The 21,204-nt window shown below is 37.4% G+C and overlaps 1 protein-coding gene across 5 annotated transcripts in view; it reads right to left on the bottom strand.

Moving 5' to 3' along the window:
- Nucleotides 1-21,112, bottom strand: part of LIX1 (limb and CNS expressed 1) — a 65,398-nt gene extending 44,286 nt beyond the window's left edge. For 3 of the 5 annotated variants that reach the window (XR_013445672.1, XR_013445673.1, XM_036080987.2), the window contains exon 1: nucleotides 10,674-11,401. Coding sequence is in view for 1 of the 5 variants with exons in the window: in XM_036080987.2 (XP_035936880.1) it covers nucleotides 10,674-10,755 (82 nt within the window). In the remaining 4 variants the exon portion in view is untranslated. Of the gene's footprint in view, nucleotides 1-10,673; nucleotides 11,402-18,205 lie in introns of those variants that run through there. The other 2 variants (XR_013445674.1, XR_013445675.1) reach the window with 2 other exon arrangements.
- Nucleotides 21,113-21,204: the final 92 nt, after the last annotated feature.

Genomic DNA, 21,204 nt, shown 5'->3' with positions numbered 1-21,204 from the left:
TTGTTGCAGTAGCCTGAGCTGACTCACACAAACCTCTTTAGCAGTTTTGAATATTTTGTATATCAACATGACAATTTGCAAAGTAGTTTATAGGCATTAGTATAGTTACTTTCTTTGTCACTGTGTTTTGAAATTTGAATGTGAGAGAGTTTTGAGAGTGGTAATTCAATCCCCAAACAAATCTCTCCTGAATGAGGTTTTTGTTTTTCCCTATCTCAAGTTTTCTTTTTGATTATAAAAAGGTGAGCATTAAGTCTTTCACAAAAGGCAGTTGACCAGTGAAGACATCCAACAATGTGGAATACCTTGACCATCCAACCTTTGACCTTCTCAGAAATCCTCAATCAGCTTCAGCAAAGCAGTATCTTTACTTGTCCCTGAATATATAGTGCTTTCTTTTTTTTTTTTTAACCTGTACCTTGGTTCAAGTTCTCCCAGGAGTGGTGTTTCTGCCCCTCCCCTCTATCCATCCAATTTACTCCCAAACTTCAGAGGAAATACCATCTATTCCATCATGCCTTACTCACTGGTTTGAGCCCACATGAATCTCCTCTTCTGAGCTCTCATTCCATTAGTGGTCCTGGGTCTTAGCACTTAATCTCCTCTAAACCATGCTAATGAAATGGATGTGGTGTTCCAGGCTAAACTGATCAAGTCAGACTTGGCTGGACTTCTTTCTGGCCAGAGGAATGAAATGCCTTGTGATAACAATTCATCTTACAACATACAGTCTTCTATTACTTAACTCACAGCAGACTGTGAGAATCTGGAGGGCAGGGACTCTGGTTCTTTCTTCTCTCTAGCCTCCTTGGTACCCAGCACAGGGCTATTCACCTACAAGCAACTGTTGAATTCACTTGGAATATAAGAAAACCACATTTCTGAACCATTTGAGTGCAACTGAATGAATGTGTAGAAGGTAAGTGAAGTCATTATGATTCCTGGAGGGGTTGAGACTTCCTTCTCGAATAGGAGGTTTCATGTATGAACCACTATGTTGCTCACACAACATGGATGTGGTGGTGGCAGCCATGCCTCAGCTGGAGATGGTGGAGTAGGTGCAGAAAGATCAAGCCTGGTCAGAGTAGACATATGATTGTTTGTCACTTTCTAGCTAGGTCTTTATTTTCATAATAACTAGGGTTTAGGAAAATCCTGAATGGAGATGGTGAGTAATTTTATCTTGGAGTGCCAACCCTAATCCATTTATGTTGACTGCCTGGAACAGCATGTTGAAAAGGATGTGAAAGTAGCTTCTGGAATTAATGGAACAGAACACCATAATTAACCAGCATTGTGGCACTGGCATGGTTTATCTGATGACCCTGACCTTGATGATATGAAGTAAAAAAAAAAACAAGTTCAAAACAGGCTTCTTCCCATAAACATTTACTGATTGCAGACATAATATATGCACAATATAATTAGTGAAGAAAATATTAGAGTGCTACATTGTAGAACAGAGATGATTTTAAAGTAATATATAAAACCTAAAAATTTATGGCACAGTACTTAAATCAATACAGGGGGGAAAGCAAATGAATGTGGGCTGAGAAATTCAGGAAAAATCTGCCCTGGAGGAAGGCCTAAGCTGAGCCACTTCAGAAGAATGAGATCTAGACCATGATAAGAGAGAAGTTGTGCTCTCAAAGGAGTAAGCATGGCTTGACAAAAAGAGTAAGAATACTAATAATGCCTCAGCCAAGGAATTGTGTAAGAGGGGCATAGGAAAGGGGTATGATTTGACAGGAGACAGGAGAAGGGGAGTTAGCTTCTTCTAATAACTGGAAATCAAGCCCACTGTCCTAGTGCCCTAGCTTTACCTGAGTGGGTAAGAATGGCAGGAGCACAGAGTCCCTTGCCCTTTGTCTTTGCCTAAGGTGCTGTGCTGCTTGTGATGGCTCCATCCAAGAGGCAGGGCCCAGACACTGGGAGAGAATGTGTGGCTGCTCTTGTAGATCTGGGTGACCCCAAGTAGAAAGTTTCTGGGAGGAGTTCAGGCATAAAAATCTATGAAAAGTGGGTAGGGGATGAGACAAGCAAGAGAAGGCTCATTTTGCAGCCTGGAAGGAGCACAAAGCCCCTTCAGACAAGATCATCAATATCTGACACTCACAGGGCTTTTATCCTACAAATTCAGAGCTTGTCATTTTCATGGACTGGATGCGATAAAGATGCCAATAGGGACACATGATTTATGTTTTCATATGGGCATTCTGAGATGTATAGAATGTAAATGCCCCATGGATTATAGAGTATGTTATAGAAGAGTCCTCAAATACAGTCACTGGTTTAAACACAGTAACATGTGAACCGCATCTTATCTCTCTACCTTTTATCAACCAGCAGGCAATTTACTTAGTAGTTAAAAGCAAGGAATCTGGAGCCAGAATGCCTGGGTTTGAATCCTGTCTTTACCACTGAAAGATACCTACCTAACTGCTCCAGTTCTATCTGTAAAATGCAGTACCTCCTATACAGAATTTCTGTAAGGCTTAAATGGAAAATGCTCAGAATAGAGCTTCACACATAGTAAGCACGAGAGTGTTAGCTATTATTTGTGGTTAAAGAAGGTGAAGGAAGAAAGGAAATGGCATGATTATATGCTTGCATATTGCATCTTTGAAACTGACTGTTCCTGGATTGGAAACCATATCATTAAACATTCTAAAAAAGTCTACACATCTGAAAATTCTCTAATTTTACACATTGTGCTATTTACTTCCAAAATATGTAGAGTTCAGAGATGGAAAAGAGAAGGCTCTTTTGATATTATTCACTAATAAAGTCAAAGCTTCATAATAGCCAGAAAGTAAATGGATGAAATGCTACATCTCAAAATCTGGAAATAGGGATGTTTGTCCAAATTATTCACTTTCTAATGGATGCTAAAGGCAATAGAACTGCTCTTAGCAGAAACAATGAAAGGAGCTAACTTTTATTTAAAATTAATGTTTAATGACTGCTTATGCTTCAGGAAAATAGAAACATAGTTCCTTGCCCAGTTCAATTACTTAATATGAGATTAGTCCTACATGAGAGAGTCATTTGTCAGCAAAAAGGGCTCTTAAAAGTATGTTATAAATCTATCCAGAAAAAAAGAACCACTTTCTTTTTGCCTTACAGAGAAAAAATTCTAGCTGTGTAAAATACCCCTTGCCAAAACAGTTAAAGACAAATTGGAAAGGCTACCATTTAAGGATAAATCATTAAAAGGCTTTCAAGATGATTAACATATTTTCAAATTGATTCTCTGCCTCCAAACAGATGGATTTATGTTATGGAATATTTTAATATAATCTTTAATTAAATCAGCCTTAGCAGGTGATATTTTAAAATAAAGTTAATTAGTATTTTCTATTCTAGCAATTCGATCATGTGCAACTTATTCTTGCCAAATGTGATTTCCTAGTTTTTTTTTTTTTTGAGGAAAAATAGAAAAAGGACCCCCAAATAATTTAAGGGGCAAGCTAAAGGTGTGATGCCAATTTATGATTCGTGCCAAATGGGTTGTAAAATGGGGTATCTTTGGGTCTTGTGTTTGGCTTGGTAAACTCCAGGACACTGACCAAGACCTAGTTGTCTAATCATTTATAACCATCTTCGGGCCCTGCGAAGTTTTGATCAGGCTAATGGAATCTTGCTGACACGGCTTGCGTGTCAGGTCAGGTACAATTTGTAGGAATCTTGGGTCCCTTTTTCTTATGTGTAGATACTCTTTCAAAGATAGTTACAGCTACACTGCAGGACTGAGACAGCTTGGAGTCTTACTTTGTTCCCAGGAGAGGAACTTTCTTTTAGTAAAATGTTCCAGAGTCAGCACCTAGCTCTTCCAGCAGCTGGAAAGCTGGTTTTGTTTCTCCTTTCATTTGCTTTTTCTTTTCTTCTGCTCTGGTCCCACGCGCTTCCCTGAATACTTTTCTTGAGGGAATTATGATCCTTTGGGTTGTTTTACAAAGTTAACCTCTTGGGAGACTGTCCAAAATGTGCAAAAAGTATCTCATTCTTTTCGGTTTAATTTTCACCTTCAAAATTTAAAATTGCTGAACTGTAAATGATTTGGGGGGAAACTTAAGTGACATTTCTTTTTTTTTTTAAGATTTTATTTATTTATTTGACAAAGAGAGACACAGTGAGAGAGGGAACACAAGCAGGGGGAGTGGGAGAAGGAGAAGCAGGCTTCCTGCTGAGCAGCGAGCCTGATGTGGGGCTCGAGCCCAGGACCCTGGGATCATGACCTGAGCCGAAGGTAGATGCTTAACGACTGAGCCACCCAGGCGCCCCAGTGACATTTCCTTTTTATATCTTTGGAAGTACTGGGTAATTTTTTTTTTTTTAGGAAGACAAAGGGGAGAGAATGTGAAGGAGCAAGAAGGGATCACAAAGACAAATTAAAATAAAAGATCATTAAGTGTACCAGAATTAAACAGCATCAACATGCCTCAGTTTCCATGTGTAGTTTATACATGCACCATGGTCAGATGATGTCATCCAATCACAAAAGCTACATAAAATAAAAACAGGATGTAATCTATTTAACCAATCAGGAAGTATATATCTTTCCCATGTTCCATCAGGCACTGACATTACACTGTATTTAGGAGACTTTGTAGGACTGTTGATTTTAGATAACTAATCAAAGATTAAAAAAATAAAAGCAAACACTGGTTGCTTTGCTGAACAATTCTGTTTAGTTAAAATGATCAATCTGTGCAAATGTGCCTTTAGGCTTACAATGTACTCTCCCTAGGAAAAGTCATTATAAGAAAGCCCTTCACGACTCTGAAATAGCTATCTAACTAGGGTTTATGTACAAGTTCAAGGCATAGAGTTTTGCCCTAAAGAGCATGGTTGCACGGCCTTTGGTGACCCACAGTTGAGGTTAGACCCTGAAGATGAATCTAAGGACTGGCAATCTAAATTACTGTGCCAATGTGGTGTATAGAATGATTTAGGGTGCTCTACCATGGCCAACCCAAGACAGTGCTCTGGGCAAGTTGTCTGAGGTGGCTGTGTTAATTTCCAGAGCCCCTTCTTCCTCCATACTGTTTCATCTGGCTGTCAGTTTTACCTTGCATGCAATTAAGCTGTGATTAAGGTGTCAGTGGATTTTGTTTTAGAAGGTACAGTTTATTTTATAGTAAAGGAGAACACCTGACAATAGGAAAAATCTTCCTCCCTTCTTGAGAGGGAGAAAACCAACCAATCAGCAACCAAAAAATGTCTTTTGTGCACCTGCTAGGGAGGGCACATGGAAGAGCAAGATATGGCTTTGCCCTCCTGGGACTTCCAACTTAGGTGTGGACAAAAACATGCCAGCAAAGCTATAACTCATAATGCACAAGAGAAATGTAAACTACATAGTATAGGCTATGAGCGCCAAAGGAGTGGTGACCCAATGACGGGTTCCCACAGCTGCCTAACGGGATGAGATCAAAATAGGGATCAACTGATTATCATTGCAGTAGGAAAAAAAAAAAAAAAAAGCAAAACCATAATTCAGACAGCATTCCATGGACAGCAGAGAAAGAATACAGAGAACTACAGAGTGTAATAATTGACTATTTTGTCAATATTAAACTTTCAATAAGAATCTTTTTTTTTCCTTTTTCTTTTAAAATAAGATTGTTTTAACTACCTTGACAGACTAAACTTACATGAGCATTTGAACATGTGCTTCACGAAAGAAGTGAGAGCCTTTGGGGTTAAAACTTCAATATGAAATGTATTAAATACAGAAGATTCTTTTATGAAAGTCTTCTAAAGTTGTCTTACATTTCTTAAATCAATCTGTAGCACATAATCAGTAAAACCGTATCATTTAAACAGAAAAATCATGACTTAGAAACTCACCCTTGTGCAGCTGTATCCTATTATGGCTGTAACTTAACACATGAGTTTCAGAAGTTGTTAAAGTTGAGATCAGGCTAACAAATCTTAACTGTTAAAAAAAAAAGCCTACAGTGAGATGCGACAGCAGACCATGAAGAAGGACTAGATTTGATCACAGGTTGAATGTCGATCATAGTTTATTTTGATTTGTTAAATCTTACTTATATATTAAAAAATAAATGTATCAGGACAGATGGCCATTAAGTGATCAAGAGGCCACTTATTATTTTTTTTTTTCCATTTCGAAAAATTTTCCTCTGGGGCTGAGACTTTCAGTATTTAAATCTATCAAATGTATATATACTGAAAAAAGGATTAGAGAACAGTGCTTATGCCACTAATAGCTGAACTGAAATCTGCATTTGTCTCAGTATAATTAAAATAAAACTAATTGTATCCTGTAATAAAGTAAAACTAGCATTTGAATAGGCTTCAGTTCACAGTTTAGATGCTAAAATTATCAAAATTCAAATTATTATAATTCAGATGCAGTTGTTAATCCAAAAAAAGCTAGTGAGCAGTGGAGGGTTTGTTTTATTTTTCCTTAACCATATATTTTTAGGCACACTTTATGTGGTGGAATGCAATGCAATATGTGAAGACATTTTACTGCACAAGTACCTTCATCCCTTACATCCTACTCCATTCCTTTCTGTGAAATGCAAAAACCATAAATGTATCATCAAATTTATAGATTTCAGATAACTACACTAAAAAGCATGGGATGGAGAAAATACTTTACTCTTGAGGATTTCTGCTCTCTTGGGTTGCATACAGCCAGATTCATGATTACTAAGATGTTTTTAATAGCTCTATAGTCTGGTCCAATTTTTCCAAAGGGTAAAAATATACTTTTTGAAGTATTCACCTATCTGATATAAATAAAAACTTTCATGCAGAAAAATGTTTCCTAAGTGGAAATTAATGCACCTCAAATACATGAGAAATTTGCTTCTAATTGTACAATGTTTAGTAACAGTTTCTTCTCACTTTTTCATTATGAAATTTGGGTAAACATATTAATGAAATCTAACATCACTTTATCAAGTCAATGCTGGAAACCAACAGATTCTCAAGGCTTCAATGACAATGAAGATCATTTTTTTTAACAATCTGTTTTAGGAAAGTTTGCCTTGATTTTGGCTTTCAGTTAGTCAAAGTGATTTCTCACTACAGGCATGTTTACATTCGCAAATTTTGCATCTTGTGTGAATGGGCAGGAGGACAAGAGGATTTCTGCTGTTGAGAAAGCTGCAATTCTTCCTAACTTAGTATCAGGAAGTGTACCTCCAACACATGTCAATATAATATTTTTCCCAATGCAACATAACGCCATAAACTTGCAGAAATAATCTAGCATCACTGTTAACGCCGATGGCTCCCTGTTGCCTGCACTTCTGCGTGATTCCACCTGCCCTTACAGCCTTGTCTCCACCTTCCCCAATGCACTGTTTTTGTATTGCCTGATAGGCCTTTGGACAAGCTCTTTTCTCCTCAAAAATGCCCTTCCCGGGTGCCTGGGTGGCTCAGTTGGTTAAGCGACTGCCTTCGGCTCAGGTCATGATCCTGGAGTCCCTGGATCGAGTCCCGCATTGGGCTCCCTGCTCGGCAGGGAGCCTGCTTCTCCCTCTGACCCTCCCCCCTCTCATGTGCTCTCTCTCTCTCTCTCATTCGGTCTCAAATAAATAAATAAAATCTTTAAAAAAAAAAAAAAAATAAATAAAAAAATAAAAAAAAATAAAAAATAAAAAAAAATGCCCTTCCCCTCCAACTCTCCTGTCACTGCTTTTAGGATAGCTCATCTTTGGTTGTGACACATGACAAATGAAAAGAAACTGGATGTTGAACAAAGCCAGGAATGGAAGGCAACATGGAGCTATGCCTTAATTTCCCTGCAAAAAGATTCTGTCTGGTGGTTTGGAGACTCCTAGAGCTACTTGTTACAAATTTGAGACATTTAGGCAGTGGAGAAAAACAGTCCAGTGTCAGTTTAGATGAGCAAATTTCAAATTGAGAGCCCACCTTATTTAAAATGTCTTTCCATTATTTTTCATTTGAAATGTGAAATAGTTCTGGAAAAAGGCAAAAAAATTGTTATAGAATTCATTTCCTTCCAGGAAAGAAAATAAAAAAGCGCAACTACTGCCAGATGAACACCTTGTCTAAAACAAATGAGAGATTTAATGCATTGCAAAATGCCACTTGGAGGGTCTCCTTGGCGGAGAAAAGCATCCAAATAATATCTCCTTAAATGAATGTAACTATTCCCATGTGTATCGGTCCCCGACTAGAAAACTCTCTGGGTGCTTTTCTTGACCAACTTGAAGAGAAAATTCAATTTACAATTGCTTGTTTTTAAATAAATCAAAAGCCATTGAAAGCAAAAAAAGTTAATCAAATGATCATTTACATCCCTTGTATCATGTGTTTCCAAAGACTGAAAAGAGAAAAAAACCTGCCCTTGCATTTATAGAAATTAAGAAAAGCATTTTGAGAGAGAGAGAGATTGAGAGAGAGAGAGAGAGAGAGTGTGTGTGCGTGTGTGTTAATGCTCCTTTGTTCAACTGTCCTGGGTTTTAAAAATTCTTGGATTGGCTTTTCAACTTGCAGGAAAGCAAGGTAGCAATTTTTCTTAAGGATTTGGCAGTGATGTACTCAAGTGCTTAGCTCTGTCCTCCTGGCAGGGAGACTAGATTGGGGTGGGGGAAAAGGGGCCACGAGTAACTAGGAGGAGAGGAGGCTGCTCAGAACCTGCTGTTCAGGGCTGATGGCAGCTTTTTACAAGCTGTGTAAAAGATGAGTGTGGTGGCAGCAGCTTATGGGTGTGCAAAGAAAATGAGTCCGTGAGCTAAACTCTGGCACATGCACAACAGGCTGCCAAGGCATGGCATAACCCCCAGGCAGACTTTTGATGTCCTGCCCCAGAAAGTGAGTAAGCCTGTTCCCATTTATTCCATGAGGATGGTGAGTGGTTGGATGTTTCAATGTTATAAAAAGTGCTGGTACAGAAATTTGCCATTTGGCTTACTTTCATTTAGTCATTTTTCATATTAGAAACATCTGAGTGGAGAGGCTCAGCTGTTTAATACCTACACCTATTAAGCCAGGTAAGCAGTTGCAGAGTACAGCCCATTCCAGGGTAAGCACGCAATGCTATCTGATCAAATTTAGGTTCTATGTTAATGAATGAAATATATGAAATAGGACACTTCCTTATCTTTCCATATAAAAGAGTTCCTGCAAAGGTCTGGATGACAGAACATAATGTATGTTTTATTTTAATCCCTTTTCTATTTTATTCTCTCTCCTAAACTGTAAACAATTGCTGGGGTTTAGTTAAGCTTAAAAAGTGGACCATATAATTTCAGATTAAACTTCTTAAATTCACAAGAAACTCAGTGAAAAATTGCTCCTTTATTTCTTTTTACTGCTTCTACTCTCCAAACCCACAGCATAAGACCCCTGGTTCTATACAATTTATCCAAAGGTTTGAGCAGGTCAAGAGCCCTTTTACCCTTCACTAGTGAATTCAGTGCTATTGTAGGAGAAAGACATTCTTTTCTTCCCTTTTCACTTAAAGAAACACACTAAACCTGAATAGACTCCAGGCTAGTTTGGGAGAGGAGTGATTTTTATTTGTCTAGCATAGATATTGACATATGCTTGAAGACAATTTTCAAAAAGACAGAAAGTAGAAAGGAAGATAGGAAGGAAGAAAGGAAGGAAATAAAGTGCTTTAATATGCCATTAAAGGGCACATTGGTAACAATTTAATTTCTAAGAAGAAAATTTTATAGAATAAAATGGCCTAACATTTTTTTCTTCATCACACATATGAGAAATATAAACTAAAAGGACATCTGGAAACTAACATTATTCAGCAATCAGAGAGCAAAAATCCAAGCATTGATGTTTTGATGGAGACAAACATAACAAGATTCACAAAGAAAGCTGTAACTTATTGAAGAAAAAAAAAATTCCATATGCATTTTACCTTTTGGGCAGTTCCATAGCAAAATTCTATTTCAGAAGCCCTTTGTAATATGAAACTCACTGTAGATAAGATACAACATGAAGATAGTCTGTTTTGCAGCAGCAGGAAATCAAATTGGTTCCAGAAACTAAGTTACATGACAAATGGTTTAATAGTATTGCTAGAACTGGAGAGCTTGATTGAATTATTTTTCATAATCATTAAAAAAAAGGATTTTGAAATAACTTTGCCATAGCTGTTTGGATTTTTTTTTGCGGGGGTATGTTGCAGAGGTGGGAAGACTCTAATTTTATTGGCCTTTTAACTAAAATGTTATAATTTGTTAACAAAATTTAAGAGCTCACTGGTGATTTGTTGTTTGCTTGCAACAAAAATTTTCAGACACAATACTTGATTTAACACAGTTAATATACGTTATTGAGGATTAAACAGGTTAACAAATACAGAATATTTATTATCATATCTAAGTTATTTTTAGTTTTAATCTCAGTAGCAATCAGCCTTGCTTTATTTAAAAAAGCATCTGGAAGAGTTCATTAAGTCTTAGGGCAGTCTTGTATTTTAGGAAAGACTTCCATTTAGTAAGATGTATCACTGACAAAATAACCCAGCGACTAATACCCGTAGGTGAAATGAAATCATTCTCCTGACTGAAGTCAGGAACAAGTTAAATTTCACTTAGACCACAGCACACGACTAAAGAGATTTAGGAGAAATCACACTTAAATAGGATGTGACTAGACGTTTAGGACTATTTTCAGAAAACTTTTTCCCCTTCAGTACTTACAGTCTTTGAAGACGAGAGCCGGGTCTCTGTGAGGCAAGACTTGGGCAATGATGTGTCTCAGGGATTCCAAGGTTCTGTCCATCTTGGGTTTGCCTGTGTGAGCCTACTGCACAGTGTCCTCATGCCTGAATTCTTGCAGTCCTGGACTGAATTTGTGCAGCTCATTGATGCACAGGATTACCAAAGAATCCCTTTTAACATCTGCCAATCAGACATTTCCCAGAATCTAAAGACCCCTCAGGGGGCCCTCCTCCCAGGCTCACTTATCTTTGTTGTATGCTGAGCTAATTAGCTCTAAAGGCTGGCTGACAGGCGGGTTCCCATTGCTTCCTTCTGTTAAACACACCCACCTACAGGCCAGCTGGGGAAGCTCGCTAATCATGGGACCAGCTTTCCTCTCCAACCAGATTTTGCCTGAATGGTGTACAGCTTTCTGACTTGGGTATTTCTTTTGGTCCTCCACCTTCAAATGCACTGTCCCCAGTATAAAATCAAGAAGGTTATTTCTCAAGGAAATCACTTTAGTAACAAAGGAATTTCCAGTTAAGAATTAGTACAATCTAAATTCTTCTTTGGTAAAGAAGTGCTATAAAGATTATGGGTTATGCTGAGTGAAATAAGTCAATCAGAGAAAGACATGTATCATATGACCTCACTGATATGAGGAATTCTTAATCTCAGGAAACAAACTGAGGGTTGCTGGAGTGGTGGGGGTGGGAGGGATGGGGTGGCTGGGTGATAGACATTGGGGAGGGTATGTGCTATGGTGAGTGCTGTGAATTGTGCAAGGCTGTTGAATCACAGATCTGTACCTCTGAAACAAATAATACATTATATGTTAAAAAAAAAAGGAAAAGAAGATAGCAGGAGGGGAAGAATGAGGGGGGAAAATCGGAGGGGGAGACGAACCATGAGAGACGATGGACTCCGAGAAACAAACTGAGGGTTCTAGAGGGGAGGGGGTGGGAGGATGGGTTAGCCTGGTGATGGGTATTAAAGAGGGTACGTTCTGCATCGAGCACCGGGCAATGAATCATGGAACACTACATCAAAAACTAATGATGTAATGTATGGTGATTAACATAACAATAAAAAAATTAAAAAAAAAAGATTATGGATATCGTCAGGGACCAGATTACACTTTCTACTTGAATTCAGGAGCATCTCTTTGGGAACCAAGTTTAAATTTTTTCCCTCTCACCCAAGTTATAGTAACTTCTGATGGGTAGTGGCAAGTAAAACTTTGTGCACTGTCTTTTGGCTTGCCTGGGAATGTTGGTTTTCCTATTTATCCTTCAAGGCAATCATTCTCAGGATTGAGTTTAGTGAAATCTGATACCACTCACTTCCTTTCAGTTCATGGTAACTCTTTCTATTAAAATTTTCAGGAGAAGCAAAAATATATTTTTCAAAAGAATATAGTTACTAAAATATCTTAACAGATTTTAATAGATTTCTCTATTTCCCATACCACTCACAACAAGATTAAATAGTTTTTCCACAGGAGACATAAATATAAGTCATGGGATTCCATTGTAGTAATTAGGATTTATACCAGATATAAAAGAACAGATCTTAATGGCTGTGATCTATGTTAGTTATTGAAGACTTGTTGAGGACTACTCTACTTTTACTTAAAATATTTTTCCAGAGTAGGCACAAGAGAGTGCTCTCCAATGTTCTTTCCAATTTTCAGATTCCATAATTATGTTATATTACATGATTAACTGAAAACAGTTCTTTAGAGACAATATAAAAGTAAAATGTTTTGCATATGATAGGCTTCTTCAGCTAGTTGGTAGAAGGGTGGGCTTAATAAAAGGAAACAGAAGAAATGGGGCTGTAATAATAATTCTTATCATAATGACTATTACTTAGTAAATGCCCACAGGGAGTGTATGTTACACACAACAGAGACATGGGGCTGCCCCACTGTGCAAAGATACTATTAAAAAAAAAGAACTTGAAAGAAGTAGCACTTTATGTTAAGACACTTATTTAGGGTCCCAAAGTGTACTTTACATGGGCTGAGCCAAATAAGAGATCATCAGTATCCTTGCCATTCATGAGTTTATAATTTAAAAGAGAAACTAGATGGTTTGTAGACAAAAAGCCTATTACTATACAGTGATTGGACACAATGTGTAAATGAATGCAAGTACTTTCAGTGTGATACTAAATTGGAAACCAGGATATTTAAGGTTCCCATTAGAGGAACAGGAATTTTCAAAGGAATGAGACTGATAATATAAAAATTGGTTGATGCTCAGATTTCAATCAATAAATGGACTTTTCATGGGCATAAATTTAATTTTAGCAGTACATAAAAATATTTTGGTTGTTTCGTGTGGTGGAACACTGAATTGAATATTAGTAAGATCTAGGATTTGATTTTTGTTACCTGTATAACTTTGAAGAAGTCACTCATCTCTGGGCTCACAGTTCTCATCTAGAAAATCTGGGGGCTGAGTAGGATGCTTTCTTTCAGATCTAACATCTATGATTCTGTGGCTATATTACAAATGACCACAAATATTATCACACATTTTCTAGCCTTTTAAAAAGTCATACACTTATTTCCTAAAAGCTGGACTGGTCTTCAAATAGATCACTTCTAATTCCACAGTAAACCTCATATCCTTTCAACAATATGAGAGACACAAATTATAGGGTGAATTCAAAGATACTCATCACTAATGCTAACTCAGAGTTTGTTAAGAAAATTAATCTCAAACTTCCCCAAGATTTTTCTAAAGAAGGCAAACTATAAGAGTCTGCTTAGAGAACCCCAAAACAGCTTTGCAAAGATAATTCTATAAAAATATCATGATCTTTACTGAGTTATATTTTAAGAAATGAAAAAAGAATTCTAGAAAGGGGACTGTACAACATTCCAATTGGACAGTATAGTTTCTTCTTTCAGATCAGGTCCAAAGCTTCAGCAGAAATTTTCCAAATCCTCTGCTAAACGTTTCTTCCCCTTGTCCACCCATAAAGACTTCTCACCCTAGAGTTCTGATGTAAGACATAAAAAAACAACTCAGTGGTTTCTCACTATTCTCTTTGATGCAGAAAGTACCTGAAGGAGATGGAAGAGCTTAAGAAACCCCTATGCAATATGTCTATTTCACACAGATTCTATGGTTCACATGCTAGATTTCACTGTCAACCTCAGCCATCTGTAGGCCCATGCCAAAAGAAAAATTCAAGTATTAAAACAAGGGTAGATGACTACAGTGAAAACCAAAATGTTGTCTTTACACATCCTGTTAGAGTACTACCCAGAAGTGTGAGAAATGGCATCCAACTGACATATTTAGTATTCAAAACTTATTTCCCAGTGGTAAAAGAGGAAGGCTCAGGGCAACAGCATACTTACTAAGCTTCCAGGGAGTACAGAACTCCGAGAATGTAAGAAATCAAGGTGGTATATTTTGCACCATTTCATGCACAATGCAACAAAAAATCTATGGAAACAATAATTTTGCTGGCAAGGAAAAGAAAATTCATTCCTATCATTCCAGTAACATTTCTGTTATTAAGTGGCTCATTACAGGCACAAAAAGGGTAAGGAAGTGGGGGTCACCAATTGAAATAACATGCAGCATGTTAAAACACATAATAAATGCATCAAAGAATTATCTTTAGTTAAAAACAGGAAAGAACCTCCACTCTTCTCCTTGCCTCCCCACTTCATGATCTGCTCTGTCCCGGAGGAGGAGGCTGGAATAGGTAAACCAGGAGAATGGGCCTATAGGTGAGGCTGTAGTGAAGAGGATGAAATTCCAGGCATGCAGGCATGCAGACTCCCCAAAGAAGAGGCCTGCAGTAACTGAGCCTGAGCCAAGTCATGGCTACTCATCTCTAGGAACCAAGTGACTAAGGGATGGAGAAAACAGATTGAAATTTAGGAAGATTATCTTCCCTGAAACTATTTATTCACTTACTTGCTAATGTTTTTTTAAAAATTTACAATTTGAGATAAAGTAAATAAAATGAAAAAATTAAAGTCATGTGGTTAAGTAGAGAGAGTATATCCTTTACAAAAACAATGGGAAACGACTGATAGCAGCTCCTTCCAGATTTCAATGGGAGATAGGTGAAGGGAGCTAGAAGGGCCTAAGAGCTGGATTGGCAAAAGAGGGTCAGGGCTGTGAGCAGGACTGTTTCTAGGGGTATGTCGGAGGGTGAAGAAGGGCAAGGCCAGGAAGAAACTGACTTTGCAGAGGTAATGACTGATGACTGTTTAGTGTCAGCTAAACAAAGCTGAAGAGATCAGTAGGAAGAATGAACGGCTGGTTAGCATCAACTCTGTTAACTCTCAACTGGGAAAGGACCAATGAGATGTTTGAATCAAGGTATTTATGAGAAGGTCAGTTAGAAAGGCAACTTCAGACAAATTAAATTCAAAAGACACAGGTAACATAAGATAACTTTATCTCAGACATTTTTACTTTGATATTTCCCTACATTTAGGAAATCATCAACAAGTACTAATCTGTTTAACTACAGGAACAGATAATTAGAAAATTGATTAATATCCAATTTATAGGTTAAAAGAATGTACATCTCCTCATTTTCATACAATATTACAAAAAATGCTTTCTTAAAATAATATCCCTCCCCACCGGATAAAACTGCTAGTGAACTGCTCTTTATCCTTGTCAGGGCAGTCAGAATCAACACTCTTAACCAGAAAGCACAATGGAGTATACCTGTTTATCTGAACCTTATGTTATTATATATTATATATATTTGGGGGCCTGAATGAGCCCATGCCATCTTGACTGTTTTAAGTAAGCAATTACGCAGCCCTGTCTTGGTATTTGGTCTTGAAGAAAAGTAAAAGTTGATTCTTTAAGAAATACTACAGAGGCCAAAGATCTCACCAGAGGAGGTTTTACTAGTTGACAGGTTAAATTTTCAGGATAAACTCAGAGATATTTAAAGGTAAGAGAATTTGAATGTTCATTTATAAGACTGGAGATAATGCCAAGCCCTTGGGTCATTAGATATGTGTTCTGTGAAAACTGAACTGATTGCCTTAACTGTGGCTGGCTGACATCCAGCATAATATATATTTTGAAAAGAACAGTTTAACATGTTGGGGCGCCTGGGTGGCTCAGTCGTTAAGTGTCTGCCTTCAGCTCAGGTTATGATCCCAGGGTCCTGGGATCAAGCCCCGCATCGGGCTCCCTGCTCCGCGGGAAGCCTGCTTCTCCCTCTCCCATTCTCCCTGTTTGTGTTCCCTCTCTCGCTGTGTCTCTCTCTGTCAAATAAATAAATAAAAATCTTAAAAAAAAAAAAAAAGATAGTTTAACATGTTTTGTTTTTGGAGTGAATTTTTCCAGTGGCCTTTATAACAATATTTTCTTTCATATAAGGTTATCTAATTATTGGTTCCTCTCCCTCTCCTTGCATTTTCTCACAGGAACCATCCCCCTATGCCACCCCACCCTCACCTTCTGCTGTCTGGGACAGGAGTTTATTTTCCTGGGTGTTCAAGAAAAAACTTTATACAAGTTGTGGCTATAAAGTGATCAGACTGATCCTAAAAGAGGTGTCTGAAACTCCAGCTGAGTCTTTGAGCCTCTCCTCAAATGAAAAGAGTTGAGGTCTTGTATAAAGGAAGGGCATGCTGGGGGATGAGACACACGTTTACATAGGCCAACTGAAGCTACATGTTTCTGGGGGTATGAGTTCTTTCAATGTTTAAATCTTTGCAACAGTGATGAGCAAAATAAAATGAAAACCTAGACTATGAAAAAAATTAATACTATTAGATTAAAACAAACCCAGGAAGAATGTTTATTGGTTGTAAATAAACGACTTAAACCTGAGATTAGTTGATGGATATGTTAGGTTCAAGCACAAGCTGGTAATTTCCTAGCTCCATATATTTTAGATGAAGGTTCCTGTAAAGATTGCATCATTAGGATACTCTTCATTCAATTCAGGCTATATTTATGGATATGCTTACATTAAGATAAAAGCTTTGTGGCCATCCATTTCACACTGTAAACTATAATTTCCATTTCACTTCCCATGCAATAACTACCAGAGTACTGCACTTAGCACGCATCCTGTTGACACAGAAGAAATATTTCTTTTCAAAATTTGTTTAAAGGAAACAGAAAACTGTATAGAAAGGTGGCCTATTTTTCCACAAAATGAAAACTAGGGGAAGACCAAGTTAGAGAATATAATATATTCTTCTCATCCTCTCTAGGTACCTCAGTATTGTTGAGCTCAAGGAAAAAGTACTGCCCCCCACCCTAGCACCCTACTCCCCTCCCACCTCCCCATGAAAAACCAGAAGTGTTCCACTCAGGGCTTCAGTCTATTGACAAGGGTTTTCTTGGGCCTGTGAGAAAATGAAAGGTTTATCATGGAAAAAACAAACAAACAAACAAACAACAACAAAAAACCTGTTTTCTAATTAGGGAAGAAATTTTGTGGCGGATAGGACTCAAAACCTGGACCTGGTTGTAAGGACTGTCTCCTCCCATACCTCCACACCAGGAAGACAAGTCAAAGTTTGTGGACCTCGGTGACTTTGCAGAAGAAATCCCTGGGCTAGATACAAAGTTCCAAACCACTTGAGTACTCTGGTTTTTCTAACTTTTTGCCTTTCTGGTATGTATCAATTCCATCTTTCTTCCCACTCACTCCCAATCCTATTTACTCCATGTGACTTTGGGCAAGTAATTTTATGTCTAAAAATACTTTCTCATCTCTAAAATAAAAATAAGGTAATCAAGAATCTCTATACCTCTAGTATAATAGGATTCTATCCCAGACTGTCTTAACCTTAATACCTAAGCTGACTGTGCAAATTTTAGCTTCTGTTCAATTTCTTCCAAAAAATTGTCTAACGTTGACAAAGTTCCCTTAGCTCTCCCTCCCACCCCCTTTATTTTTAAATTTTAAAAAAATTTTAATTTTTAAAATAATGTCTACCCCCAACATGGGGCTTGAATTCATGACCCCAAGATCAAGAGTCACATGATTGGGGCACCTGGGTGGCTCCTTTAAATGTCTGCCTTTGGCTCAAGTCATGATGCCAGGGTCCTGGGATAGATCCAGGCCCTTGAAAGGTTCCCTGCTCAGTGAGGAGCCTGCTTCTCCCTCTCCCTCTGGCCCCCCCAACCCCGCCCCGCCTGCTCACACATGTGCGCATGTGTGTGTGTGCGCTCACTCGCTCTCAAATAAATAAATAAATATGTAAAAAAGTAAAAGTTGCATGATCTACCAAATGAGCCAGCCAGGCACCCTCCCAACACCTTTAAAATCAAATCACTATAGTGCTCAAAATCTACAATTGCTCCTTTTGCAATACATCGTTAATTCCAAAAAAATTTTCAAAATCATTTTTAATTTGTTCCTTTGCTGCATAACACCCTTTTCCCAACTACAGCATATTACATTCATCTTCTACATGATTTCCTCTTTGCAAGGTCATTTTCAGTCTACCTATTCAACTAAATCCCTCTTCCCCACAACTCACCAAATTACTCTGGCCTTTCACTTACCCACTGTCCTTGGAAGTTCCTCAGCATGAGATCAATGGTACCAGGCTCTTTAGTACAGTCTACTTTGTACTGTCATGTAATTGTTGCATGTTTATTCTTCTTTCCAAACATAGTGGAGGCTTTCAGTCAACAAAAATTTTATCTTAAAAATCTGTATTCTCCCCCAATATCTTTAGACAACATCAAGCATTTGCAAAACTTATCTGAACATTGTATTTTTTCCCTAATGTAAGCCAAACCTCCTTCAACAGCAGTTAGAGTAAGCATTTTGTTTTTTGATTCATTCAAGTGGTTACTTTTTTTTAATGGAAGCATGTTATATTGTGACAAATATTCCAAGTAAAGTATTTTGTTATGAGGCACTCTTATTTATGAATTAAGCTATAATAATCTGATTCTAAATGTTATAAAAATGCTAATTTTAATATCATTATTTATAATATATATTATGTATATATATTATAAAAATATAATATGAAAATATTTAAAATATAACAGTATTAGTCACTCACTGCAAGTGTTGTAGATTTTGGAGTTATTCCCACACTCCCAGTTATTAAACAACTGTGTAAGTCATGGTTATTCTGAACTTTACCTCATTCCCAGCCTTCTACAGTTGCATAGGATGGTTGAGACCTTCATACAGCAAATCAAGGTCAAACTAAGATATGGTCTGATGCTCTCTAGGGAGATGTTCTGAAGAGAGATGAAGAACAATGGAGATGGTGAGCCTTAGCCACTCAGAATATTGAATGTGACTTGAAAAAACCTACACCTCAGGGTAGTGCTTTCCCTGAGAACCTAATGAACTCATCCCACCACCTTGTGGAAGTGGCTGATAAACTTCTAGGGCAGCAGGTTTACGTGGTAAGTTCTTTAATTAGGTAACTCTTTTTTTCTTAAAATTTGCTGAGTACGTGACTAAAAGAGTGATTATCTTCTGGTTAGTACCCTGTAAAGATCTATAGCATTCTGGAGAAAGCTCAAAGACAGCCAGCTATGCACCAAAGAACAGACCGATGGCTACCAATTATCACAGTTATTTAGCACAAGTATAAACTACATTATCTTGTAGGAAAAAGTTATTCAATAGGAGCAACAAGTAGAGGATGCAAGCCTACAAGCAAAGCATTTGTATGTCTAGATAAAAACGACACTGAAAGGATCATGGTCAAAATATCAGTGACCTTGGAAATAGGAAAGATTCCTCATGAATCCTCCTTTTGGTAACCTGAAACCATTTGAGCAATACTCCCTAACATATAGCACGTATCAGGCACTGTGCTAAGCTCCTTATAGGCGCTAATTTTTACAGTAACTCTAAGACAGGCACTGTTAAATGTCCTTATTTCACAAATCAAAAAAATGATGTTAGACAAGCTACAGAAAGCAACTGACGTTTGGGAAGTGGTAGAACCAGGATTTACATTTGGAACTCCCAGACTCAAGTGTTTTATTAGCAATCAAAGTACACGCTTTGACTACATTAGTAGTACACTTATATTTTGTTTTTGCTCATTATTCACTATGGATGTTTTAAAACGTGAGGGTTACATGCTGTCTGATAGGGCAAACTGACTTCTAATTGATGGCTACTCAAAAACATCTTTTAGAATTGCTGTGATTAGACACTGAGTAATTTGTTTAGATTTGTGCATTTGACTAATTTGTTCTGAAAACCACAGGGAATCTATTAAGAATAAGAACTATGTTTATTTGCCTTCGAAGTTCCTTAAGTAGCAGCATGTTTTTTATGTAGTAGGTACCCAAAAGTAGACTCATCAACTCAGTAAAATTGAGGATGAAGTCATATAGTTTTATTCCCAGTTTACCTTTGACATTCCAAATATGTATTATAAGATACATATTCTATGGTTCTATTAAGCTGTCTCCAATACCATTTTATGCTATTAAAATGCTTTAAAGTAGATTTATTTAGTAAATGCTTTAAAGACACATCTAAAATTCAAAGCTAGGTAAACACTTCCCAAATTAGTGTAAGTTTATTTTCAGGGGAATTGAATTAGATATTTTCTTGCATCTCCATTATTAAAGGTAATTTATTAGATGATAGGTCTTGCAAACAGTAGAATGAATTTTACAAAGGTGAGAGGGAATCTGCGGTCTTTATCATTCTTGGAAATAAATCTGTTTTTTTTTTTGGTAGATCATTATCACGGATGCAAGTAATTTTAAGACATTCTGTCTGGTGACCGTGGAGTGACTGCCATCTAGTGGCCATTTTCCACCATAGGCGTTGCCCCTTTTGGCCCATTGGGCAATGCCGAGGAGACGAATTCATCATCAGGTACATACACTTTGGCACCCATCTTCACATCTCACTGGATTACAAGTCTTTGAGGGAGGAACCATGTCTTATATATTTTCTTTCTTTCCTGTACTAAAGTATTTGTTACTATCGAAGTGAAAACATGTTCTGGACCCACCCAGCTAAGAGAATTAAGAGATAAGTTTCCATTCCTCATCAATTCTACCTCCTCACACCCCTAACTCTTCTACTTCTGCTCAGGCCTGCATAAAAACTGGCAAATGTGGAAACTGTGGTGAGACCATAGCAACTTTCTGTTCCCATGACCACATTACCGATTTAAAAAGCAGAAAATAAAATTATGCATTAGTGGCTGACCCTTGATACTGGAAACTAAAAAAACAGATGACAGTAGATTCTTTCAGTGGTTAAACAGAATGCAACCAAATCGTTAGAAAAGCAGAAAGATAAACATTACAATTATCATTCTAATAGCTACACTTTAAGGAATGTTGATAAAGTGCTGGGCGTTGTTCTAAGTGCTTTCTGTGCATTATAACTTATGTAGTCCTCAAAACAACCCTACAATGTAGTTAGAACAAAAAGCAAAAAAACAGTGGTATTTTTTTTTTAAATACCCAAATATTTCTAAAAAAGATTATTTTGAAAAACAGATTTTAGCGGATTCACCAGTCACCTAAAATACTTGGGAGAATTAGACTGCTTTAGC

Source organism: Halichoerus grypus, chromosome 2 (assembly GCF_964656455.1).
Source record: "Halichoerus grypus chromosome 2, mHalGry1.hap1.1, whole genome shotgun sequence".
In the NCBI taxonomy this organism is placed as follows: Eukaryota; Metazoa; Chordata; class Mammalia; order Carnivora; family Phocidae; genus Halichoerus; species Halichoerus grypus.
This window is presented reverse-complemented; position numbering and strand designations above follow the sequence as displayed.